The sequence below is a fragment of the Neolamprologus brichardi genome, chromosome 6 (genome assembly GCF_056152115.1).
Source record: "Neolamprologus brichardi isolate AB-2024 chromosome 6, ASM5615211v1, whole genome shotgun sequence".
Taxonomy (NCBI): Eukaryota; Metazoa; Chordata; class Actinopteri; order Cichliformes; family Cichlidae; genus Neolamprologus; species Neolamprologus brichardi.
Genome location: NC_142109.1, coordinates 36,283,900 through 36,310,949, shown reverse-complemented (window position 1 = coordinate 36,310,949; position 27,050 = coordinate 36,283,900). Strand labels below are relative to the sequence as shown.

The window sequence follows — 27,050 nt, the reverse complement described above, 5'->3', positions numbered from 1 at the left end:
ATAAAGTCAAAGACTAGCGGTCCTGTTGCTCTATTTTCACCTGTAAAGCAGGAGTGGGGTAGGCGGAGGGTTACCCTGGTGCAGGTGTGCAGCGGTCAGTGGAAGAATCCGCGAGTTTCTCTGTGAGTTTCCCATTACGTCGTAGCTACTCGGTGCTTGCTCGGAAGTTTAGGGAGTTTTTCGCTGTAAAAAGAAGTTTTCTTCCCACGCACAACGGACACTAATGTTTTTGTCACTTTTTATGGAATCAAACTCAAAGTAAGGTCAGTACTTCCACGCTTTAAACGCTGCACGCTCATACTCTCTCTGCACTCGATATATGATCCATTGTTGATCTGCACACAGCTGTTGCCACGAACGTCGCACTCGCTTACGTCACTGTCATGAGACATTCTCGCAAAAAAATCACGGTTTTAGTAACGCAGTAACGCAGCGTTCCTACGGGAAAGTAACGGTAATCTAATTACCGTTTTTGCAATAGTAATCCCTTACTTTACTCGTTACTTGAAAAAAGTAATCGGATTACAGTAACGCGTCTCTGGTCCTCAGTGAGGTTAGTTTTGATGATGCTGTCTGGGATTGTGTCCTCCAGGTTTCACTACCTGTCTTAATAGTCGCTCTTCCTCGAGTCAACTTCCTGTCTTTGGTTCCCTGACTGTTTCCGCCTGTGTCTCACGGCTCTTCTCCGAGCTCCCTCCCTTCTTTTCTCTGTATGAAGGCTCTCATCTCTGTGCTTTCAGAGTTCCTGTGCTTCCTTTGTGCTTCTTTGGATTCTGTAAACTTTAAACTTTTGCCTCAGTCCTCGGCTCTTCTCCCTCCATCAGATGACAGATGGGCCACAGTGGTTTGTTTTCAGCATTGATGCTGGAAGCCTTAAAATAATTTCAGTTGAGGAGAATTCAGGTGTTTTCAGTCCATTTGTTGGACTGTTAGAAAACCTTTGATGCCACCTCCCAGTTCACCAGTAAAACCTGCTTCAGTTTTGTTGAGGATTGTTTTTCTACATTCGTCCCATCTGTTAAAAGCAAAGCCACATTTATCAGGCGAACAAAGAGCTGCGTCCTTTCTGCAGAGCTTTCAATCATTCTAAAGAGCTTTTTCCACCAGAGACACAAAGGAGAGAAATACGAGCTCAGAGAAATATCGGTGTGCAAACACGGCCTCGGGTGTGCAACAAAGTCCACTTCACTGTAAGAAAATCAGGCTTTTTACGAGTCGTGCTCTTTCATCTCTCACACAATACGAGAGCTGCTTTGTTGTGGACTGACTGCAGCAGCATGTGTGTTGTTGCAGCAGTTAGCGTTGGATGGACAGGTCGACGGCGGAGAGGACGGTCGGCTCAGGCGGAGGCGCCGCAAACAAAGGTGAGACCAGAGAGGTTTGTTCTGAAACGTTGGTTAAAAGAAACTCAGTTTAATCGAATCACAGCGGAGAATAAATCATGTTTGGACTGAATGTGAATGCACATTAAAGGCTGTCAGGATTTTGGTAAACATGGTGAAAATCCTGTGAGAACATCAGAGACGACGTATTAACGACTAAATATTTCTTCACAGTCTTCAGAAAACCACCAAAGACTGTTCGACTGACGTCGCCAAGTAAGTTTGGATGTTTTTACTTTCATGTGGATATCAATCAATAACTGCAGAGTCATTATTCATGGAGACGAAACAAATCACATCAAACACATTAATCATCATTAGGTTACGGGAATAAAGTTTTTAGAATCATTTTTCTCTCCACTTGGAGACAAAAGAGCAAGAAAAACATTTGTATCCTGTAGGGCTGCCACGATTAGTCAACTAGTCACGATTACGTCGACTATCAAAATCGTCGACGACTGATTTAATAGTCGACGCGTCGTTTGAAGCTTTGTAAGATCACAAAAGACGCAGGAATAAGTAGTAGGATTTAAGAGTGTAATAACGGACTGAAACAGAAGATGGCAGCACTGCATGTACAAGGATGCCAGCTGCCGTTAAACCCCGAAGAAGAAGAAGCTGTGTCCCAGAATTCATAGCGCAGCCCAGCTCAGTTTACAACAATGGCGGCAGCTAGTTAGTTTTAATGTTACTCTTATTATTCTTTCTGGGTCACAAAATAAACGTTTAACATATTTTCAGGCGAGAATGTAGCTGTGTAAACCTCAAATATCTGCTCAGTTTATCAAGACACCACATATTTTCAAAAGCGCTCCGACGTTTTCGGAGACGTCTGTTAGCCACTAGCTCGATAGCTAGCCGGGGGCTAGGCTAACTAGAGCCGTGAGAACACCGGACTCCCGCCGTTTTTCGCTACTCAGGTTAAACATGATATATAAGTCACTTAGATAACTTAAAAATGTTATTGTTTGGCTTTTTTTTTAGTATTTTATTGGTTCCTGTTTAAATCGGTTTGGCTGAGATTAAAGTTATAGTTTTTACACAGCTGAATAAACGTCAAGCAGATTAAACTCAATTGAAACAATCTGCAAATTTCATTAAAATTTAATAAACTATCATCTTGTCTTTATTTTTAGTTAGCACATACCTGAAACACTTAAAGCTGTAAGCTAATGATAGTTATATAAGAGCAGATGCTGCTGGTGCAATAAGCTGTATGTTTTACGTCCAATGGATGCAAAAATAATCGGTGACTAGTCGACTATCAAAATAATCGTTTGTGGCAGCCCTAGTATCCTGTAGTTATCACACATTTATCATCATTACATGTTTTTATTGGTTTTGAGTCAGTATCCACTCTTTGCTGTGCTGCTTTAGCACATTCATCATCGTTTTCCTTTATTTTTGCAGTGGAAACTTGAACATGTAAAAGTGTTAAATCAAAAACTTTCTATGAAGAAACTAAATGTTGTTTGTTGTCTCGTTTATGTCCAAGTGGCCACAAATCAACAAAACCAGGTTTACAGAAATCCATGAAAAAGTAGAGTCAGCTCTCGGTCAGTGTTTCGATGCTCAGTCATCCAGGAAACCACAGAAAGTTTGTTCGGTTCACCAAAATCAACTTTTCAGACTTTCAGTGAACAAGATTTGCTCACGTGGGTTTTAAACAGAACCCCACAGGAGGCTCGCGTCTCCGGCTGGAACTGAACCAGACTGAAGATTTAGGAGACAAATTTACAACCACATCTTTAACGTTGTTTAACATTCAAAGATCATCCAGCTGAAGGATAAACTTGAACGTCTGGCGAGGTTGGATCCTCTCATCGCTCCACAGGTGCCAACACAGAAGCTCTCAGCTCATCCAAATCCAAACCTGAGCCTCGGGAATCATCATGTTTTTCTTGGAGTCGTACCTGCAGAACAAAGCATGTGTAGCTGCTGAAGCTAAATGCTTCAGTTTGCTCACTTCAGTGTTTTCTGGCGATGCGTTAAAATGAAGAACATGAAGCTGAACCACAGCAGCACGACTGCGAGCTGTGAAACTAAAGAAAGACCTGAAAGGTGTTGAGATGACAGGTCTTCATAACTGGCACCTGCTCTGTACAGACTGAGAGTGATGTGTGGTTCCCGGCACAGGCTGGCAGCTGACAGCTTATCATTTTTAATAGAAATGGAGACGACGGCTGTGGGCAGCACCTGCTGTGTGCATAAATCACACCTGAGGGTGCAGGGCTCACAGTCATAAAGCATGCTGAGACACAGAGGGAAGCGGAGGATCCTCTGAGGAATGTTATTACTTTACTTCTTTTTTTAAATTAAAGGTCAAATATGAACTCTGCCAGTTCGGTCTTGCAGTTCTCGCCTGGCTCGGTCACGGCAGGCAGACGGTTTGATAAATTACTGAACCGATGACAAGAAAAACAAAGATTAAAAAAATATTCATTTAGTTTTAACTAAGCTGTTTGTCTGCAGTCTCTTTGCCTTCAGGTGATCCATCACTGGGTGTCAGTGGGTCAGGTGGTGGGGCTGCATCAGGAGGCTCTGGAGCGACCACATCCAGCAAGGGAATCAGCACCACCTCTGTAGGAGCTTCCTCTGCTGCATCTTCAGGTGGAGGGTCTCTGGTTTCAGAGGCCTGGGAGGCGTTGGGTGAAGAGTTCAGGGCTGCTGCCGGCTCCTCAAACATGTCCTACGGTGCAGGAAGCGGTGGCAGAGAGGGGGCGAAAAGGGACGGCGGTTTGGGCGCTGTGACAGTTTCCACCGTGAACAAACCCGGCTACAGCTCAGGAAGATCAGGAGAGGCGAAGAGGGGCTCCTCCTCCTCCTCCGTGTTCATTTCTTCACCTGCTTCAAAGGAGAGGAAGAGCATCACCACCATGGCTGCGGCGCTGTCAGAGGCCTTTGACGGTGAGGGTCAAAGGTCAATAAGCAGTAATAAGCCAGCTTTATGTTACTGAGATACGTGAAAAAATGTGTATTTCAAAATAAGAGTCTTAATTATGGAATCAGAACCAGCAAATTACAATCAGCGCTAAAAAAGTAAAAGCAGACATTTTTCAGCAATCGACCAGTTCCTGTAGAAAACACGACGAGTCGTAGTAAACGTTTTAAATCACTTCAATGAAATTAATGTTTCACAGAAATCAGCTAAAGTCATAAACAGCCTGAATCCTTGAAGGTTCAACCTTCACACATTAACTGGCTGCAGTTTGGTCTGAGTTGCAGCAGGGGGCGCTGGCAGGCTAATCCTCGAGTCAATGAAGCTAAACAGCTAAAATAATTGTTTACATCATCTACTAGAAAGAATCAAACTATCACATTTATTCTAACCGAACAAGCTTCTCAGGTTAAACATCTTCAACAAACTCAAAGACGTCCGGTCACTTTCTCTTTAAGCTCCGAAGACTTTTTATTTCATCTTCGCGAACATATTAATTATTTGTCCAGCTGCAATAAGTGATTAGCAGAGCATTTTGTTCACTGCAAGCATGAAGTGAGTATATTTAGGTGTTATTGCATCAGTTAGATTAAAAAGATGCAGCTGAAGTCGACCAGACATCGATTAGCACGTCAGTATCCAAACCGAACCTCTAAGCTTGTTCGGAAACCTGGAACCTCCATCGAGACCGGAGGCCTCAAGTGGCCATTTGAGGAACTGCAGTGTCGGTGTTTCTGTATTCATTGTCTAACAGTTAGTAGGTTGTAGTAGTTAAAGGCCAGCAGAAGCTTCCACGACTCATTGTGGTGATGCAGCTCCCATCCCTCTGCTGCTCGGGCTGCTGCGATGACCTTCACTCACAGAAACGATTTTACATCAGCTCAAACTGTAAAGAAGAAACTGAGCTTTAACTATTGTCTAAAACACGTCTACTGAACCATGATGGACATTTCCAGAAAAACAAAAGAATATAAAATATTTATGTTTGGACTCTTCAGGCTCTCGTTCATGCTGGACGGTCTCGATAGCGCCCCCTGTGGAACAGGAGGTCCAGCTTTCTAATAATTAGTTCTTTAATTTTATGTTTCAGAAAGCTCGAGTCCAAACTCCTCTCCAGAGTACAACAGGAAGGACTATGGTGAGTTCATGCTTGCATTTCAGATTAAAAGCTGGAGTTTACACGTGCACTATTACAGATTTTTGGACGTTGTGTTTTTACAGGCAGTTCAAGCGCACCATCCACTTCTGTCACTAGAGGGAGAGCTCAGAGCCGAGGTGACACGCTGAAACCACATGATCAATAAAAATGAAGCACGGCACCCTTTTGTTTTAATCTAAACGTATCAGGTTAAAGGTCAACTGATTAGTTTGGGTTGCTTTCAGAGAGTGAGATCAGAGTCCGGCTGCAGAGCGCTTCTCCTACAGGAAGCTGTGAGTATCGCCCTCCATCACACATCCAGACCTTAAAGCATTCATTCATCAGTCATCATCCTCTGTTTGGTCCAAATGCACCGGTTCCTGTGCTTCAGGGACGGAGCTGGACGACGTGAAGCGCCTGCTGAGAGGAAACCGCTCCACCAGCATCAGCCCCACCCAGTCCCCTAACAACACGCTGCCCATCCCCAAGAAGGCCAGCGTGGACCCGAGGACCCTGCCTGACAGCTCCGGTGCAGGTTCGGTCACTTTAAAGGCCTCACATGTCACTCGTGTAGCAATTTAAACTCTGAGATGATGCAGAGATGGTCCTCAGGAGTTGCCCACCTCTACACACAAGCTGTAGACGGGCAACAACCATCCTGGGTTGAGAGGATTGATCCAGGATGGATCTGAATGCTGGACTCAACCAACAGGTCCAGCTTATATTTGTCAGATGTGACATCGAGATCAGATCGAGTCAATGAACCTTTGTCAGAGCTGCAACCGAGCAATGAGGGCTGAAAGGAGGCCCAGTTAGGCCCAAACATGTCTCCCATGTGAGGAGGAGGTCAGTGGATGAATATCTCCTCTTTCTTCCCTGTTAGATCAGTACGGCAGCCTGTGGAGCGGCTCGTCTGTGAGCAGCTACATGTACAACCCCAACCACAGCAACCTGAGCAGCCTCTACCAGCCAGGTCGGTGACAGCAGGGCTTCTGTTTGCCTCAGAGAGGATGGAGGTCGTGAACTTTGTTTGTTAGCCAAACTTTCTGCTTCACGCTCTGTATGGATCTGCTGATGTTTTCCTTCAGCAACAGTAAATAAAAATAAACATGAATCCACACAATTTCTGCTCCAGATCAGCTCGTTACCGTGGTGATCCAGACAGGTCACAAAGTTCAACTTAAGCCACTGATGTGTGTTTGTAACACAGCAGCATAGCAAAAAGGTTTGTTTACTTTGGTGAAGAAAGATGAAAACTTTCACGATTCAAACATTATCAGAAGACTTTGTTTACTTTAATAATAAAACAATGTTTTTATAAACACTGTTTATAAACAAACCGTGGGGCAGTTTTGTTTACTTCTGAAAAGAAAAATCTATAAAAGCTTTTATTTTATAAATGTTTTAATATAAAATCGCCTTAAATATTGAACATATGCAGAGACGTCATTTTAAATTTACCTCAAACAAAAAGAAAAAGCTGAAGACTTTACAATCATTACAAAAACTAAAAAGGAAGATGATGAAGATGATTTTAACCACAGCTAGAAAAATTTGCTGTGTGGATGCCTTAACGCTAAAGATGTCTGCTGAAAAAAGCTGAAAAAGTTTAAAAATTGCAAAAAGTTGTATGGTGGTGAAGAAACTGAAAATTCTGCTAAAAACAGGTGAAGACGGAGAAATTTTTGCTGAAAAGTGGTGAAAAAAAACGTTGCCCTGAACAGGATTCAAACCTGGCCCTCCTGGTCTCAAGGAAGCCACGCAGCTCACTGAGCCAAACTCATTCTGACAAAGAAGAGGTGGAGAGACTGACAATTTTGCTGAAATGAGCAGAAGCTGCTGAGAATTGTGCTGATAAGAGGTGAAAAGGCTAAAAAATTTTCCGAAAAGAGGTGAATCAGCAGAATTTCTGCTCAAAAGAGTTTTTTTCTGAAAAAAGCAGAAAAAACTGAAAATTTTGCTGAAAAGAGTTAAAAAAGTTTAACTGTTAACTGAAAGAAATGTTGCCATAAGCGGGATTTGACGGGCCTCCCAGTCTGAGAACGGCTGCTCATCTCACTGAGCTAAAACACAGCTCAACCTGGCGAGGAAAACTAGTGACCCCACTGATAATGTGGCAGAAATGGGCAAAAAATATTGCATAAAAAATTCAATATCTCAAAAAGTATAGACGTCATGAGCACCAAGAGTCAGAGCAATAATTAGCAGAAACAGCAGAATTTTGAACGGTGCTAATAGCATGAAAACTGAGGGAGTAGTTAAGCGGCAAAAAACGTACGGAAGCAACCAGAATAATAAAGAATAAAGAGAAACAGGAACTCAATAGTGCCCTTTGAGGGCATCCACACAATAATGTGATGCAAGGAAACAAAGACAACAAAGGGAAAAATAAGCCACAGCAAACCTTTGTTTACTGAAAACACCGATAGATGGTTATTATTAAAACACTCCATATATTACCTGCTGCATGCACGTCCCTGCTATAGATGAACTGAGGTATCTTCCTCTGGCAGTAACAAAGTACTGTGATCGCCCTGCACTGCATGTTCCTGCTGTAGACCTGTTCAGGCCTTTGAAGCCTTTTCTTTGCCGTCTGTGGCAGATATGATAATAAGACTAACGAGGCTGTTCTGTCACGTACAGGAGCTCAGAACAACCTGACGCTCGGCTCTCCGTCTGTGAGCGGCGGCCCGTCTCCGGTGCAGAACGGCAGCTCCGGTGAGCTTTTCCTGCCGTGTCACAGCGCGGCGTTCAATGCTGAGCTTCACGCTGTCATCAGATAACGACGCTGTTTGACTCTGTTTCAGCTCCAGTGTACGGCGTGCAGAATAACCTGACCACTCCCACTCCCACTGCCTTTTCTCCCACTGCAGCCAACACACACATAGGTCTGTCCCACTTCACCTCCTAGACGTGCACATGACACTGAAAAGCACCCGAACACATCAGCTCACAGCTTTGCCCTCCTTGTCTCCTCACAGTTTACGGCGTGCAGAAGAACGTGTCTGGGACGAGCACAGCCGCCGGTGAGGACGTGATGAATATGACGCTCCAGCTGCTGGCTGTGAAAAAGATTTAAGATATTTAATCTTTATCTCGCTGTCTGTGTCTGACAGTGAGACCCAGCAGCCCCACCGGTGACGAGGGCTCGGGGAAAGACTTTAAGTTTGTGCTCACGGAGAAGGAGAAAGCTCCGATCAAGCCGACAGAGCGGCTCGTCGTGGCCAAAGACACCGGGAAGCAGTTCATGTCTGCTGCACCTGCCAGTTTACCCGGTAACACAAACTAAAAATCTGAGCTTTATTATTTGGAGTGAAATTTGAAGGTCTAAAGCACAGCTGTGTTTGGCTTTTGTAGATATATTATTATTTTAACGGTCCTGAAGATCTAATTCTTGATCAGGTGTCATTGTTGTGTTGCAGCTTTGTTCTCTGATGACACCCTGAAGACTGAGAAACTGAAATCCTTCAGCACCGTGGACAGAGCAACAGAATGTAGGATAACTGTCACACAGGTTATACGACTGGTTTGCACTTATTAATGTCATCTCTGTTTCTGCCGCAGCTTCGACCCTGAAAGCTGGGACGAAAGACAAAGCCACCTATGCAGGTATGTCAACAGTCTTAATAAACTCCTGCAGGGTGTGATGTTACCCACACATCGTCAGCTGTTAGCTACAAAGCGAAACACTTTACGTGTGCACTGGGAACTGCTAGCCTGGGTCTGTGTGGAGTCTCCTAGTCCATCTGAAGTTGATTAATTATGTTTTAGTAAATAAACCAAAAGGAAAAAACGTATCAACTAAACAGTAGCTTTAACGTTGTGAGCAGCAGCCTGCAGACTCTCAGACTCGCAGGAATCACGCTCGCATGTTAGCAAATCTTTGTCCTGTCTTTCTACCCTCACCTCAAACGGTTGCAGCAGATGGCCCCGCCCCTCCCTGAGCCTGGTTGAGGTTTCTTCCTCTTAAAAGGGAGTTTTTCCTTCCTGCTGTCACCAACGGGGACCACTTGAAAAATGAGAAAAAAATCATATTTTGCACGGTTGGATCTTAACAAGGTTCCAGCTTCAACATCCAACAAGAAGAAATGGGAGTGACGCAAAACATTTTCTGAGCAATTTAAACTGAAACAGTCTGTTGCAAAATGTGGATTCGTTGTCATTTTCGGTCAGGTAGTCACACTGCCATGACCTTCTCATGGCAAAGCCAAACAAACGTTAGCTTTTAGAACGTGGTCGGGTTGTTGAACAGCAGGAGCAGGGTCACGGTGCCCACAGGACTTCTTCCAGGAGAATCACTCTCTTGGACCATCCTACGTGTTCCCCTGATCTAAATCCAACTGAGAACTTTCAGGATGGATGGCAGGGGAAGTTTACAGAAATGCACAACCGTTCCAGACAGTAGATGTGTTTGTGCAGCCGTCTGTTCCCCCTCACCTCATGGAAACGCTTGAATCAAGCATGCTGCAACGAATGTTTGAGGTGATCATCAATAACAGTGGAGCTGCTCATGACTGAGTTCATGTTTGATTTCTGTTTTGGGGGGTTTACAGGTTTTTTGGAGGTGTAAAACAGCCTGTTTCAGTTTAAGCGCTGTTTTCAATAAATGGCTCAAAAAAACCATTTTTTTCTCTCTCCCATTTCCTCTTGTTGCACGTTGAAGCTCTACTTGGAACCTTTTGATCGGGGCTGTATGATTGTATGATTGTAGGGTCTACCTTGCAATATAAAGCACCTTGAGGCGACTGTTGTTGTGATTTGTTTCTGTATAAATAAAACTGATTTGAATTGAATTGAAATCATGAAACCGGACTTTTGTAAAAATCTGGCTCATTTTTGCAACAGTCGCCCCCTGCTGGCCATTAAAATTAATGCAGGTTTATTTTTATCTTGTATGTAAAAATAGATCGATATGACTAAACAACACAAATCTGTTTATTTCTCAGACATCCATATAAAAGACATGAAACAGTCCAGTTTTGGCTGCAGCTGCTGCAGCTGGTGGAAGTGGCTCCTGGGCCTTCTGCTCAGCCTGTTGCTCCTCTTCAGTGTCCTTTTTGGACTCATTGCTTTGGGTAAGATGGAAAGACTTCACCATCACAGGGGTCTGTGAGAGTGATCTGCACAGGTTTACCTGCCAGCCTGCGTCTTGTCTCACAGGTGAAGAAGTCAGACGCCTGAAAGGCCGCGTGGACGCTCTGGAAGCCATGACCAGATCTGCGTCAGTCAGTCACTTGATGTCTTCTGGCAACAAAATCTCCGAGCGGGTGGAATCCACATACATCGAGAAGAACGCCGCTTCAACCCTCATCCACTCCGACAACGGGCTCAACCTGGATGGTGGTGGCACGGGCGGAGGCACGGGAAACAGCCTGGTCCAGGACAGGGCCGCCCTGGAAAGACTCATACAGCAGCTGGTCAGGGATGAGCTCCACTCGGGATCTGTAAGAGGTGTGAAAATGTAACGCACCGATCAGCTGTCTTCAACCATTTCTGGACATTTAACAAATACTGAAAACTTTATTTGGGTTTAGAAACTCTGGCATACTCACTGAAAGGAGAGAGAGGAGAGCCGGGACCTAAAGGTGTGTTTGAAATCATTTAAAATCATTTAGAAATTCACATTTTGTTTGTATTGATCGTCTTGGCTTCTGCATTACAGGTGACCCAGGGCCATTAGGACAAAAAGGTGAGGAGTACTTCTAGGTACACATAATAACATGCGGTGTAATATGTGGAACTAGCTGCTGACGCTTGTTTTGTTGCAGGTGATATAGGAACGTCTGGCCCTCCAGGTAAGCCTCAGAACTAATGTTTGTTTCCTCCTCGCTGAGCCGACAAACTTCTTCTTTGATGTCTGCTTTAGGTCTTCCTGGGCAGATCGGGCACCCAGGTTTGGAGGGAACAAGGGGACCAAAGGGAAGTGCAGGTATATATATATTTTTAAATAATCTTTGTAAAGACAACACTAAAAGAAAAAAACCCTGACTCCTCCTCTTTTTTGCCCAGGTGAACCAGGTGCTGAGGGACCACAAGGTCAGAGGGGTCGGGAAGGACCGGTGGGCCCCCGAGGAGAACCTGGATCACCTGGCTTTGGAGCCAAAGGAGACAGAGGTTTGAAACTATACACAAGTAAGTCAGCGAGTAAATACATGAGAGGATTTATTGATTGTATTTTGGCTTTGAAAGGATTCCAGGGTGAGCCAGGACGACCGGGTCCCGCTGGTATTGCTGGACCTGCGGGTCCAAAAGGTAAAGTTAAGCTTGTGATGATCAGACCAGATTAGTTTAGATTCAAAGACTCAAAAATGTTATTTAGCAGGTTTTAGGTTAAATGCTAATTAGCAGCTATAAGCATGTTTTTCTTGTCTGCTTTAGGTGCCACAGGAGAGCCGGGTGCCGCAGGAAGTCCTGGTAAAGACTCAGTTTCACGTCTATATTAAAAGTGTTGATTTGTATCGACCAACGGTCTTTTCTTCATTAAATCTGTCAAAATGTATCCAGGTGCTCCTGGATCAAAGGGATTCCAGGGGGAGGCGGGGCTTCCAGGAACCAAAGGTAGACGCTTTCTCTTCGGTTTTTTAGACTTGTGTATAAACTGCTGACACTTGTAAGTGTGTTGGGACAATATTACCCAAAATCCATAGACCATGTGTACATTCAGTGGCCACTTTATTAGATACACCTTGCTCATACCTGGTTGGACTCCGTTTTGCTGCTTAAATCCTTTGTCTCACTAACACGTTCATGTTAAGGTGATAGCACCATGCAGTTGCTATGCTATGGTCATAAAGGCTCAGTAACAATACTCAGCTACACTGTGGCGAGCTCAGCTGGCACTAAGGTGCCCAGAAAATATCCCCACACGGCTACATCACCACCAGCAGCCTGGTGCTCTGTTTGATCTTCAGCAGCTCATCTCAACCATGTCCATGTACCTAAATGCATTGAGTTGCTTAACGGATAAGCTTTTCCACTCTCTGATCACCCCACCGTTCTCCACTGTCTGTGACGCAGGGGACCGAGGAACATCTGGGCTGCCGGGAATCAAAGGAGACCACGGAGAGAGGGGACCACGTGGACCGGCAGGTGTGTCTCAGCACACGTCTATGATCCACAACAGGCCACGCAGTCAAATAATATTAAATATTTGAAAATCCTACGATTTTCAGACACATTGACCTCTGACATTGAGGTCAAGGTCACCAGGATGTTCATAAACTCTGGTTTCCATAATGCCCGCCTGCTGGCAGGCTGACTATCCCATCAACCTTTTACAGCTAAAGGGTAAAAAGACTCTGTCTGCAGAAGGGGGCAGTTTAGTTTTAGATTTTAGCCCCACCCAGACTCTGCATCTTTAACAATAACTAAGAATACAGTCATTTTGAATGCTGATATTTTGCCCACCACCATGTTTGGCTTGTAGAGCTAAAAGTTACCAAAGTGTGTAAGGACGCGCCACGTTGTCAGCCACTGCAAGCTAGCAGTACATATGTATGTTGGGTTGAGGTTATTCTATTACAAGACGAAGCAAGAAATAACTAGTGAGACTTAAAAATGTCATCTTCAAACCTCAACCCTTTATTTTTAGGTGAACCCGGACAGCCTGGACCTCAAGGACCTTCAGGATTAAAGGGATCTAAAGGAATTGCAGGTGAGAAGTTTGGACAAACACTGAATAACTACAGAACACAGTGTTGTAAATGGTATAAAACATCTGTGTATAAACTGTAGGTGACCCAGGTTCAGTTGGACTTCCTGGTGTCAGAGGACCACATGGAGTTCCTGGAGATGCCGGTCCCCCAGGTATCAAATGCCTGTCCACTAAAAGTCCAATGCTGCTACTGGTTACATGTTCGGTTTAATGTTATCTGACTAACCTGAAATAAAAACCTCAATCTCTCTCACGCCTTACAATAACACTTTTTTCCTCAGGCCCCCCTGGGTTGCAGGGACCCCCAGGTATGACAATATCCAAAAACTAAGGTATAGATTCAAATGTACATATTTAAATGATCATGTTTTGCTTTTGTGATCTGTTGTACAGGTATTGCAGGAATCCCAGGCCAGCCTGGTGGTAAAGGTGAGGTCGTCTTTTCTTTCTAGTCAGTTTATTTATTTCCTATGAAAATGAAAAAGGTTTGGACCAACAGGGCAGAAGATCTTGAGCTCTTAACCTTAAAGCATATGAGGCTACGCTAATGAATAAAACTGGAGCCAAAGTTCCCCTAAAAAACTCAAAGAAATTAATAAATACTGTTAGTTATTAAGATTTATGAAACACTAAAGAGTGGTTTTCTCAAAAGCTGGTGGAGGCGTTGATATATGTCTAGACTGCATAGGTGCTTGATGAAACCTAACGCTGTGTTCCAGGTGAACCAGGAACACCTGGTAAAGTCGTTTCTCCAGGTAAGAACAGCAGGATTTGTTATACTCGCTACATGTCGTTCATTTTTGTAAAGCTTTACTTGGTTTTGGTTTATCTTCTTTTTGTGTATAGTTGGCTCTGATACTGTGGCCATCCCTGGACCTCCAGGACCAGCTGGACCTCCAGGTCCCGCTGGATCACCTGGTCTGTCGGGTCCAATTGGCCCTGCTGGCATCCCAGGACAACCAGGTAAATCTGCCATCTTGTCCAATGCGAAGCATCTGGATGGAATAAAAAAAGACTGATTTTTTTCCTGTGATAAAATCATTTAGGATCTAAGGGAGAGCGAGGAGAAAAGGGAGAGAGGGGGCAGAAGGGGGAGCCAGGTGAGCGGTACAGAACGCTTTAGTTTCACCAAATCCACTACTGGTTTCAGAAAAAACATATTATATTAATATGTCCTCGGTGTTTTCTTACCTAGCGGACACTTCCTCAGTGGTTGGATCTCGTGGTCCACAAGGACCTCCAGGACCTCCTGGAGTACCTGGTCCTCAGGGTCCTCAGGGTCCTCCTGGTACGTTTAGAGCTATATGTAACACAAATATTTCAAACAGTGTGGCTTAAATTAAACTCGCGATTATACAAATGTTACTTTCATTCAGGTGAGTCTACACAGGGTCCCCCAGGACCCAGAGGTCCTCCTGGAGAGCCAGGTAAATAAGTATTCTTTTCCACGGGCACAAAGATAAATAAATAGATCATCAGCATAAAAGATGATTTTGGCAGCATCAGAATAAAACAGCTTTTCTCCATCTTAAGCCGATCTGTGTCCTCACAGGTATCGGCGAACCTGGACCTCCAGGCGAGAACGGAGCACCTGGGAGCTTTGTGCCGACATCAGGTTGGTAAAAGAAAACTAATTTCACACAAACACACTGTCCTCTGGTGTCTTTGCCTGGCATTTAGTTTACTTTGTATCTCAGAAACCTTCTTTGCTGGACCACCCGGACCTCCAGGACCCCCGGGGCAGCAAGGCTCACAGGGTAGGTGCAGAGGACCAGATGAATATTGATGATTGAACATTTTTGAAAATTAACTGGCCAGTGTTGAAGTTTGAATGTTTTTTTATCATTCTTTCATCTTAGGTGACCCAGGACCACAAGGGTACCAAGGTGAGGAAACTGCGTCGTACTTTAGAAACTCCAGGTTTTCACAGACAGTCTAAATGTAATGGTGGCTATTCCAGGTGAACCAGGACAACCAGGCCTTCCAGGAAGCCCCGGAGACCCAGGTGTTGGTATGTCAGGAACGTTTTACTGTCTCAATGTGTTCAGGTGCCCCTGATGTATTTCTGGAGTCAGTAACAAACAGTCAAGCTATGATTGGATATGAATGGTTTTCATTGCAGGTTTCCCAGGTCAGCCTGGAACTCAAGGCCCACCAGGTCCAGACGGGCCACCGGGACCTAAAGGTGAATTCAAATCATTTCTGAGCTTATTGAGCTTTCCGATATTATTCTCTTTTTATGTTTGCACATTGGTTCTTCTTTCTGTCCGTGTGCTTCCAACTCAGAAGCCTCTAATTTACTTTAATTTGATTTATGTTTCCTTTCACAGGTGATACGGGAGATCCAGGACCTCCAGGAATTCCAGGAGTCTCCACAGGTAAAGTCATCCCCTACATATGCTATATCTGTGATGCATCTTTAAAGTCTCACAGTTTTACATTATTGGAAGTAATTTGTCCCAGTGTGATGTAAAATAACTAAAGGAAAGCCCTCATTTACAACCTATTCGTCTCTACGGAGCCCCGCAGGGGACATGGGAGACAAAAAAATTAAGACGGACTTTTGCGAGATTTCGCAAAACTTTTGCGAGATCTCGCAAACCAAACTCGGGATCTCGCAAAACTTTTGCGAGATCTCGCAATTCCAACAATGGCGGCAGCTACTTAGTTGTAATATTACTCTTTCTGGGTCACAAAATACACTTTTAAGATATTTTGAGGTGTGAATGTAGTTGTGTAAACGTCAGATACCTGCTCGGTTTACAAGACATCACATATTTGCAAAAGTGCTCCGACGTTTTCGGAGATCTGACACCCACTAGCTCGAAGCTAACGGGAGGTTGAGACCTACTACAGCCGGGAGGAACACCGCTTTCCCGCCTCCCGGTTGGCTTCGAGCTGGCGGCTGCCAGAGGCCTGATTACCCAAATTTTCAGAACCCTCGGGCATTAGTTGCTCTGTATCTAGTTTGATCCGTTTTCTTTCTTTAAAGCCTTTCCAGTGTGAGTTTGACAGCGTTAGATTATTAGAAATGTTACTTAAACTGTTTCAAACATGCTTTCCTTTGAACAACCAACAGGGGGCGACTCCTGGTTGTAAAGTGTTCAGCACACTATACAACTTGTGGCTGTATAGAAGTCGGTGTCGCTGCTCGGCCAGCGTTTGAAGATGTAGATGTTCTTGTCATTAGCAAATATTTTAAAACTGATATTTGAGCTTATTGTCTGCATGTAAATGACATTCTGGGAATTCATTAATTCAGGTAGCTTGCTCAATCATTGCCCCCCAGGCCTACCTGGACCGCCCGGTCCACCTGGAGGAGATTGTCCTGGATCTGGATCACTTGGTTTGACCCCGTGCATTGCAGAATTCCTTAAGAGTAAGCTGTGCACTGGTAAAGCTGCGCAGGCACGCTGCTTCTCCCTTTTCTTATACATCTCCATCAAATTCTTCTTCTTTGAAGCTCCCCCTGGAGTCCATGGCAGACACTAAAACATTAACAAATTTGGCAAAAAATGCCTGAGTTTGTTTTTTCGTGTGTGTTTTTTCCACCAAGCTTCACATCTGCGCCTCAAGCACTCCAGCGCCACCTATGGGCTAGAATTGGACTTGTGTTTATGCATGTAATTTTGAACTGCTTTATATAAAATGACGAAACTTGGAATCTTTGGATCGTGTTGATTTTAAAGCATCCAATGAAATGAAATTCGGGATTAAAGAAAAATTCAAAGGTCACAGTTGGGATAAAACTGGGATAGATGATCTTCGGGCCAAGCCTCGCAGATGTTAGGGTTTAGATTTTTCATTTTTTAATGTCCTCATCCATCACAGCTAGCATAAATCAGCCACAAAGTTGGGAAAATTGGAAGTATTTGTCAAATTCCAATTTGGTACATATACTATACATATACACAAAACATCCTGCAACTAAAAAGGATGCGGCAATAATTATAGAATAATTCTTTAAAGACCAGGACATGAAAAGTTGTACCATCAGCTGTCAGTTGTCATGTGTCCACTTTGTTATTCTTTGAGTTTAAATATTTTCCGAGCCATGATTCCGTCTTCCAATCCACGATCTTGGACTTGTCGCCTCTCATGAGCATCACCTGAACACTGGGAGGTGCTTTCAGCCTCGCTTTGGACATGGCGCCCTGCTGAACTGCATGGCTGCTTGTAGCTTTCATTGTACTTGCGCTGCTTGCAACTATGTTTGAACCTGGTATTTCAACTCGGTATCTACATATGGATAAAAATGTTGAATAAATGTGCTTTGACATCAGGTGGTGGCATCAGAGAGTACTTCGTTGGACCTCCTGGGCCTCCTGGGCCTCCGGGGGAACCAGGCACATCTGGACATGCAGTGGACGGGCTGGTTGATGATGTCGCCAGCAGAGTCATCGCCTACATCCACAGTATGGTCAATCACATGATAATGCTCCACGGGATGGTACACAAGACGTGTGAGTGAAGGTCCGTAACTGTTGCTGTTTCAGGTTCAGGCAGAGGTTATGACGGGACCCCAGGCCCTCCTGGTCCTCCGGGTCCACCTGGCTCCGTCTCTCTCAATGACATCATCAGCCTCTTACAGAGTAAGTCTCTGCTACACCGTCAACATCTGCTACAATGAAAGAAACAAAATTGTTTCATGAGAATCCAAAAGTGATGAATCCTATCATTTGTTTCCAGGAGAGGACGTGAGGCGATACATTGCTGGTCCTCCGGGTCCACAGGGACCTCCAGGAGCTCCAGGCTATGGCAGCTACAGCTTTAACACACAGGAGGTGGCTGAACGTGTCCTTAGTTTGATGTCTGGTAGGTGTGACAGTCTTACAGGCGACCTACAAAAGGTCCTCTGTTGTGTCTGACTATAATTGTGGTCTCTCTGCAGAGAGGGAGGCGCTTGGTGTCCCTGGACCTCCTGGACCTCCCGGACCACCTGGAGCTCCTGGTTTTCCTGGAAACTTTTTACCAGGTAAGAAGCATCACAAATCTCTGCAATTAGACCACATGGTTGACCTTGAGGCCAAACCATTTTGGTCTGGGTGAAACAAACAGGTCTTGTTCAATGTTGACCCACAGCCAGAACCCAGCGGAGTGGGTCGACTTTAAGATACCTCAAGTTCACCGTGATTTAGTAGCATTACTAATCCAATAAATATATTATCCAACTAGATGGGTATCAAACTTTAGTTGGCCCTCAGGGGCCTCCTGGTCCCCCGGGTATCCCTGGCTCACAAGGTCCACCTGGCCCGGAAGGACCACCTGGACCACCTGGATTTTTTAAATACATCAGCTCAGACATTCGTGACTACCTGCAAAGTGAGTTTGACAGAAATCTTTCACTCCACCTTCTCAAAGAGAGAAACTGCGTCTCACTGTTGGGCTTCTTCTCCACTGCCCTCCTACAGATGTTGCTTTCAAAGGTCCTCCAGGCCCACCTGGACCCCCTGGACCTGAGGGACCCCCTGGACCAATCAGTGGGTTGGTTACTTTAGCTGACCATCTCAACAGAGACACACTCAAAGCTGAACTACAAGAATATATCAAAAGTGAGTTTAAAGCAATGCTTCGCCCATTTAAAATCCAGATATTCTTTGGTTCTACACGTCTTTGGGGGGAATAGATGGTGATCAGTGTTACAGAGAATCGTGGGTAGAGAAGCTACAGTTTAATGAACTTAGACTGTGCTGTGTTTTCCTCCAGGTGATGATGCGAGTGCCGCCATGTTTGGAATTCCTGGTCCACCAGGTCCTCCTGGACCCCCAGGACACAAGGGAGAGCCAGGTTTGCCTGACGACTACTCCAGTATGGCTCTCAAAGTAACTGATTACATCAAATGTAGGTGGCCGTCACGCTTTATAAAAAAATACGATTAACTTCAGACTGAATCTGTTTAAACACGTTTTCTTAAATCATGCAGCCCACGGTCTGCTCGATGATGCCATGAGCAACTCTGAGCGCGTGGTTCAAGGACCTCCAGGACCTCCAGGAATGCCTAGAGAGGCCCGATTGGTTAGTTCCCAACAAAATGTCATGGATGTGGTGGAATACTTAAAATGTAAGTTAACCTGACCTTTGGTTTCCTTTATAACTGACACTGAAGTGCACGGTTATGTATATAAAATGGTAAATGGACTGTTCTCATATACTTTTTTCTACTCTGATCACTCAAAGTACTTAATGCCACCAACCAATAACCACCAACTTGATTAGTAGATGAGCTGCTCTACCTCAGGAGATACAGACAGCCCAAAACAATGGTGTGTCCACTGTGATACTACTGGCGGATTTGTGGATGCTTTAAGATGCTAGTTTAATGTGTGAGGCTTTGTTTTGTATCCAGAGGTGCTGCCCCCTGCTGGACGTTTTTTAAATGCTAAACACTCTTTATTTGTGACATTTGTATCACCCTGTTTCCTTTGATCTGCAGCTCATGGTGTAGTGCGGGACATTATGAGGGAGTACAGACATGTCTTTCAAGGCCCTCCAGGGCCCCCAGGACCCCCAGGTCATCCAGGATACAGCCACTGGCTTGATTCCCATGGTAACGCCACAGATCTGGTGGAATACATCAAATGTGAGTGACTGTCCTATCGGGCAAAAGTAAAGCACGTCTGAAAGGACTGCTGGTTAACACTTCTCTTCTTCTCGGTCGCAGCTCGTGGTCTCCTCCGTGACACTGAACGTGTCATCCAGGGACTCCCGGGGCCACCGGGACCTCCGGGTCCACCCGGATACAGCAGACTGTTTGGTTCTGACACCAACGTTTCTGATTTAGTGGAATATATAAAAAGTAAAGGACATATAGCAGCAGCATGGTGCAGCAGAATGTGGATGTGTTTTAACCACCGAGTGTGTTCTCCACAGCTCATGGAGCCATCGTGGGACCACCTGGGAGACCAGGCCAGAAGGGGGAGAGGGGATTTCCAGGACTGAAAGGAGAGAGAGGTGCAGTAAAAGGAAATCGTGGACTTCTTTGGTAGTGTCAGAACATTTAACGCGTCGGTTTATAATCTTAAGATGTGTTTTTTGTGTGTGTGGACACAGGTGAGCAAGGCCTTCCTGGACATGACGCGTACGGAGGCCCAAAAGGGGACAGAGGTCAGTGTTGCTCGTGGGAGTTTAAAAGAACAGTTAAAGGTTTTCCTCTGGCCTGTTGTGCTGTTCATCCATCCAGACTCTTCTGATGTTGTTAACATTTCTGTAGCTACTTCACCAAAACTGGCAAAGTTAAACTCAACTAAACAGCTCATCAAAGTGAGCAAACAGGACGTAGGCACCATGGTAATGCAGTAAAGCCCTGATATGAAGCCTCGAGCTGACGGCTGTCAGTGAGGGAGGAGTCTGAGAAAGGGCGGGACTCGGCACGTCGTCGGGGTAACAAACTGTCAAACTGGTAACAATGTTCACTGAATGCAGTCGTTACTGCGAACCTTTGCTTCTGCAGCAATAAGCTGTTTGTAAATGTTCAGCCTTCATCAGCCACTGGTTGGTACTCTAAAATAACAAAAAGCCATAAACATGCTTTTTAATGCTGCTTATTTGGCATTTCAGTGGTAGCTGAACTTTTCTTCTCTGGAGGCTGATTGTTTGCAGCTAGACGAGTCGGCCCCTGCTGGTCGTTTAAGAGAATGCAGGCTCAACACGCTTCATGTTTGAGTCAGCAGACTTTCCTGACTCAACCTCAAAGGCATTTGTGTCTCCAGCTGGAATAAAGCCAGCGACCTTTTGCTAGACAAGCAGACGTTTAAACCTCTACACGAATTCCTTTTTCAGACCCAGAACTGTTTTTGTTTTTCTTTCCACAGTCTGTGAAAAACGCAGAATTTTGACTGAAATGTTTTTGTGGGAACGATTTTCTTTCAGTGACTTTACAGTAAAAAAACTAAACTGAAGGTTTTCTGTTTCAGGAGAATTCGCAGTGACGAGTAAAAGGAGGAAGAGGAATGCTGGTGTTTGACGCCTGAGCTGCTGAAAGTCGTTTCCTGCGTTTCGCTGGTGTTTTAACTGTAAATGTGTTGAAATCAGGGACGTCGTATTGAATTAGGTCATCTGTGGTAACTTTACCATTTCATGTTTTACTCATCAGACCAAGTATTTTATGTTTTTTGGAGTTTGTGTTTCAAGCCTTGGGATCCATGTAAAGAACGAAACAGCACAACGTTAGAGAGAAAAGTTTATTTACATGAAAATGAAAATCAGCATTACAGGCCTTCTAAAAACTATACATGTTATAAAATGTGATGTTTTTTATAATCAACATTCAGAAGTTAAGAACCAGAATTTTGTAACTGTTTGTGGTGGACGATCAGCTTTCGTACATAAATAACTGCTGAGGACGTTTTGTAAAAGGTGCACAGCACTCCTTCACTGAGTTTTGTTTTTTTGTACATATGATATGAAACACCTTTGACTAACTAATAACAGCCAATCAAAGAAGATGAGATGATCAAATGAACCAATCAGAGGAGGAGATGGCCTAAACCAGTCAGGTCCAATTTTTTTTATAACATTACATCAGATTTAATAATAATAATAAAAAAAACTGCAAAAAGCTCATGTTGTGCATTTTTTAATAAAGAGCCGTCGCACCGCCTCGATAACTGTTAATAAGCTTCAGAATTCCTTCAAAGGCAGTCGCAACAGGTATGCAGGGTATCCACGTCTGTAGCATTAAGGCTAGTAGCTAAAACAGTGTTACAGTCCGAACCTGCTGAGCTGCATGTGGCAGCAAAAATACAGACGAGGCAAATGTGAGGTGTGATGGAGTCATGTGACTTTGACTGATCTCTTGGTTAAGATCATCTCCTCGTGCACCTCGGGACTATTTTATACAGCAGTCACTTTGTATCACTGTGCCTGTGTGAAGCGCCTCCATCAACGAACCTGCCGAGGACGACGGGTGGTGAGCAGAGAGCTCTGTGAAAGCATCCTTCAATAAATCAATAGTGGCGGAGAGACGAACACTAAATGTGGAAGAAAATAATTTGAGAAACAGGCGAGAACGTGAAAATCTGTGTGAAACAGAAGTGCAGACGTGTTTGTGGGGAAACGTTTTAAAACAAGAGCAGAAATAATCCAGAGCAACACGAGGAGATGACTCTGAAGGGAAGCTCGCTCTAACCATAAAATCAGATCGCCGCGTCACATCATCGTCCGGTTATTTGTCTTAAAAACTGCAGTTTGTATTCCTTCTTCATCCCTGAATATCATTCCTACAGACAACAACAAGGAAAATAACCCAGCTGACGGGTGCGTAAATGCTTTCCAACTGTCGCCACAGTGACTTCCTAACAGTCTCCACCCTCCTCACGGGGTTTGTTCCTAAACAACTAATAGTCTTGAGCTCAAGACTGAAGGCATTCTGAAGAAAAACCTGCAGTAAAAGTTCCTAAACGCTGCATTAAAGTCATGCATCAGATCACGAGCTAAGGTTCTAGCAAACACAGATATGTACGAGTTCATCAAACGTCATCAGCCCTTCGACAGGAGGCTCCTCTTTTATCTGCAATACATTCTCCTTCATCATCACTTAAAAGTGATTCTTACTGATCTTATTTATTCAGATTTAGTGGTAAAACTAGTTTTCATCATTTCCTTTGTGCAAAAATCTAAACGGGAAAAATGTCGAGCAGCAAATAAAATTGGGAATTAATTGAATTTAAATGCAGACACTCTGCAGGCACTGCACTGTTTAGAAAAATACTTCAGGAAGGTTGGACTGAGCGCTTCACACGAACTCTCCTTCAAATGCATCCTGATAGAAAACAGAGGAAAAGTCTGTCAGAGGTCAGAGGTCAAAGGCAGCACGGCTCAGTCTTCACCGTCTCCGTCGGCGCATCCGATCGTTTGTCCATGTGTGTGCAGACGTCAGTGTCCTCTAGAAGCCGGTGGACTGGACGCTGGGGATCGGATAGAACTTGGAGATGCGGGTCTGCGTGGAGGGATTAAGGCACTCCGACTCGCCGCTCATCTTGAAGAACACTTCCTGTTCCTGCAGCTTCCTGGCGAACTCCTCCTCCAGCGCCTGAAGAGCACACACATGGAAATGCTTCAGGTTCCTTCGTGTAATGAGCCTCAGGTAAACTGTGGGGTCACCTGACTGAGGTGATACAACCTTTAAATCCTTCCTAAAACACATTGTTAGACGTGACGTGTAGGGCCGGCGATAGATCGAATCGATGTATTGCGAGTTTTTCCACGAACGATGGTTAAAATGACGTCATTGTAAATATTGAGTATAGGTTGCCATGCAAATATTAAGCTGTCTGCGCATAATTCACTGTGAGTTTTGTTTCTCCCAACCAGAAAATGCTCTACCCGGCGCACCGAGCTGAGCATGCGTGTTTATCCTTCCACACAGGGACAAACATGGCGATCGGGAGTCGTTTGGATTTCAGATGTCGAACAAAATGCAATAATTTGAAAAGCATGGCGTAAAACTGTTGCCACAAAGCAGAGCCAAGTAATTATTCCAGAGGCTGAAAAGTCATGCACTGCAACATGATGAGTGTTTTAAACTCAGCATGTGAACGTCACACCAAAGAAACCAGCTGTGAAACGAGCTGCAGCAGCTATCAGCCAGAGAAACGGCTCAGTACGTCTGAATCCACGTTATTGTGGGACGGAGGGTTAAACTGCAGCTGAGCCCTTTTACGCACTGGGGCTCAAAACATATCGCGACATATATCACGTACCAGGATTAGGGCTGCCACAAACGATTATTTTGATAGTCGACTAATCAGATCATCATCCATTGGACGTAAAACTACAGCTTATTGCACCAGCAGCATCTGCTCTTATATAACTATCATTAGCTTACAGCTTTAAGTGTTTAAGGTATGTGCTAACTAAAAATAAAGACAAGATGATAGTTTATTAAGTTTTAATGAAATTTGCAGATTGTTTCGGTGAAGTTTAATAAACTCCTTGCTATCTAAAATATAACAGGACACCGGAGTAAATTCTCGAGCATCTCACACTTCTGATAATCAGCTGTCTGCTTGACGTTTATTCAGCTGTGTAAAAACTTTAACTTTAATCTCAGCCAAACCGATTTACTCAGGAACAAATAAAATACTAAAAAAAAAAACAAACAATAACATTTTTAAGTTATCTAAGTGACTTATATATCATGTTTAACCTGAGTAGCGAAAGACGGCGGTGGGTTTGAAAACGATTTGCGGGAGTCCGGTGTTCTCACGGCTCTAGTTAGCCTAGCCCCCGGCTAGCTATCGAGCTAGTGGCTAACAGACGTCTCCGAAAACGTCGGATCGCTTTTGAAAATATGTGGTGTCTTGATAAACTGAGCAGATATTTGAGGTTTACACAGCTACATTCTCGCCTGAAAATATGTTAAAAGTTTATTTTGTGACCCAGAAAGAATAATAAGAGTAATATTAAAACTAACTAGCTGCCGCCATTGTTGGAAACTGAGCTGGGCTGCGCTATGAATTCTGGGACACAGCTTCTTCTTCTTCGGGGTTTAACGGCAGCTGGCATCCTTGTACATGCAGTGCTGCCATCTTCTGTTTCAGTCCGTTATTACACTCTTAAATCCTACTACTTATTCCTGCGTCTTTCAGGATCTTACAAAGCTTCAAACGACGCGTCGACTATTAAATCAGTCGTCAACGATTTTAATAGTCGACGTAATCGTGACTAGTCGAGTAATCGTGGCAGCCCTAATCAGGATATAGCCAAATAAAACACTGCGATATTAGATTTTCCTCGTATCGCCCGTGATGTCGCCGCTCCAGAAGGTTCAAACTGTTCACCAGAAAACCTTTTGTTTCAGGGGCGTTACCTTCTTCCTGGGTCGCAGTTTCTCCCTCCACTCCTTCAGCTCCAGGCTGTGCTCCTCGTCCAGCTCCTTCAGCTTCTGGGTCTCGTGTTCGATCAGCAGGTGGCACTTCTCGTTCTGCAGCACAAAACAGAGTTACGTTGCTTTAGCGCGGTCTTTTATCAAACGGGACTTTGGCGTGGTTAACGGCGCCGACCTGCAGCTGCTGCAGCTCACGGATGTTGGCGTCGCACTGGAGCTGCAGGTCTCTCATCTGGTTTTCGTGCTTCTGCTGTTGGTGCAGCCGCTCGTTCTTCTGCCTCTTCTCTTCCTGAGCTGCGAACTGGAGACGCGATTATTGACTAAAGGCGGGAACTCTTTGAGGGAGCGTTTCGCTCTCCGAGCTGAAGGCGGTGGCTCACCTGTTTGACCTTCTCCCTCTCCTGCTCGGGGCTGATGATGGCGCCGGTGATGCGGAGGCTCTTCTTGAACATGGCCATGCGGGTTTTGGCTTCGCTGCGCTGGATCTTGGGCAGTCGGGCTTTCTCCTGCGTCTGCTTGTTCTTCATCTCCTCGATCAGACGCTGGTTGTAGCGCTGCATCTGCTCCATCTCCTGTTAAGTTAATGCGGTCGACGTGAAACATATTCATGAGGGTTTTCATTCAGATAGGATCAAAAGTAGCAACGAGAAAGACGACAAAGAGTTTTGTGCATCTTTGGCTGAAAAGGTTTGACAGGAAGCACAAAGAGAAGAGAGGAACAGGCTGGATAAAGTCATGAAAGGTTCAGCAGGACGTGAGCAGTTGGCTCAAGAACAATCACTACACTCACTCAGCTTCTAACAGCTGAACAGGATGTTCGAGGATTTGATGTTCAAAAGGCCAGAGTTTAGAAATCATTGGATTTAGTGGGAAGAGCCACTCGGTGTCTGTGAAGTTTTGTTGTGACCTTCAGCTCGGGCTGCTCGATTATGGTAAAAATGATAATCACGATTATTTTCACTGAGATCTCGATTATTTGACGATATTTATTTAACAATAACAATGTGTTGAATAATGACTTTTAAGATGGTAAAAAAAATTATATAAAATAGTGTGCAAATACTGATATAAAAATATGAAATAAATGTAAACATCTATGTTTAGTGAACTTTGCAGTGTTGCTCTGTGGTGCAGCTACGACACTGTAGCAAAGTTTACACACTGTGTCTACTTGATCCACGTCTGACTGAACCCATAATGTTTCCACACCACTCAAGTTTTTTTACCTCTTTTCACCAACAGCAGTCACTCTCCTCTCCAAATAACTTCTGCTGAGCTTTCCGAGCTTCCCTCGGGTCCTCTTAATCAGCAGTCCCCAACCCCCGGGCCTCGGACCGGTACCGGTCCGTGAGTCGTTTGGTACCGGGCCGCGAGAGTTTAGGCTCAGGTGTGAAATGTGTAGTTTTCAGCGTTTTTATCGTTAACTCGGTTTTCCTGGGTCTTTTCACGTGTGTTATGAATAAATCTTCTTTTTTTCGGTACCGGTACTAGTTTTATTTTGTTGTATTTATCCGCGACACCTTAAAGGCCGGTCCATGAAAATATTGTCGGGCATAAACCGGTCCGTGGTGCAAAAAAGGTTGGAGACCGCTGCTCTTAATTGTTGTGACACGTGTTCGAAATGCAGAGAGGTGCGCTCGATTTGCCACACGGAGCAGCGCCAGAGTAAAGCACGAGGGAGGGGCTAATAATCGGCTCCGTCATTTTTAATGATCGTTGAAAGCCCAGATCGTAATCGAGATTAAAATTCGATTAATTGAGCAGCCCTACCTTCAGCAGAATTTCAGAAGCTGGAGATTTAGTCTCTAAGGGAGCGCAGTGTTGCCTTTCCCCGAAATCTTAAACTGACTCGCTCTTCATCCATCTGTCCATCCCGCGGACTCTCAAATCTCGTGGTGATGGAGCCATTTTTATATTGTTAAGCACTTTGTGCAGCATCGGCTGTTTGAAATGTGCTATACAAATCAATTTGACCTTGAATGCATCTCGTGCCGACTAAAAGAGAATCAACGGGATCGGAAGTAGAAGTAAAACTCTCGGGGTTCGAGAAGAAGCTGAAGGACCGGCTGTGGTTACAGTGGCACGAGGGTCCTTCAATCCCACCATCAGAC

The 27,050-nt window shown here is 44.5% G+C and overlaps 2 protein-coding genes across 2 annotated transcripts in view; one reads left to right on the top strand and one right to left on the bottom strand.

The window, feature by feature from the left end:
- Positions 1–1,238: 1,238 nt before the first annotated feature.
- On the top strand, positions 1,239–21,689 carry LOC102788542 (uncharacterized). Its single transcript, XM_087842222.1, has 53 exons — positions 1,239–1,364; positions 1,557–1,598; positions 3,855–4,289; positions 5,411–5,458; positions 5,542–5,595; positions 5,704–5,751; positions 5,850–5,993; positions 6,342–6,431; positions 8,102–8,176; positions 8,266–8,346; positions 8,440–8,484; positions 8,575–8,733; positions 8,881–8,952; positions 9,023–9,067; positions 10,405–10,533; positions 10,619–10,909; positions 10,993–11,043; positions 11,121–11,147; positions 11,227–11,253; positions 11,325–11,387; positions 11,468–11,572; positions 11,648–11,710; positions 11,837–11,872; positions 11,963–12,016; positions 12,476–12,547; positions 13,050–13,112; positions 13,193–13,264; positions 13,394–13,420; positions 13,506–13,541; positions 13,832–13,867; positions 13,959–14,075; positions 14,159–14,212; positions 14,308–14,400; positions 14,489–14,539; positions 14,665–14,727; positions 14,810–14,869; positions 14,972–14,998; positions 15,073–15,123; positions 15,235–15,297; positions 15,443–15,490; positions 17,396–17,527; positions 17,609–17,704; positions 17,802–17,927; positions 18,004–18,087; positions 18,288–18,434; positions 18,524–18,664; positions 18,819–18,953; positions 19,036–19,173; positions 19,546–19,692; positions 19,774–19,908; positions 19,983–20,063; positions 20,163–20,216; positions 21,026–21,689. The coding sequence occupies exons 1-53, from the start codon at positions 1,307–1,309 to the stop codon at positions 21,073–21,075; spliced, it is 4,641 nt and encodes a 1,546-aa protein (XP_087698348.1). The 5' UTR covers positions 1,239–1,306; the 3' UTR covers positions 21,076–21,689.
- The window catches only part of slkb (STE20-like kinase b), a 25,923-nt gene continuing 20,151 nt past the window's right edge, over positions 21,279–27,050 (bottom strand). The window contains exons 15-18 of the mRNA XM_087842221.1: positions 25,320–25,511; positions 25,115–25,240; positions 24,922–25,035; positions 21,279–23,142 (exon numbers count right to left, since the gene is read on the bottom strand). Of these exons, the coding sequence (XP_087698347.1) occupies positions 22,996–23,142; positions 24,922–25,035; positions 25,115–25,240; positions 25,320–25,511 (579 nt within the window). The 3' untranslated portion in view covers positions 21,279–22,995. The remainder of the gene's footprint in view (positions 23,143–24,921; positions 25,036–25,114; positions 25,241–25,319; positions 25,512–27,050) is intronic.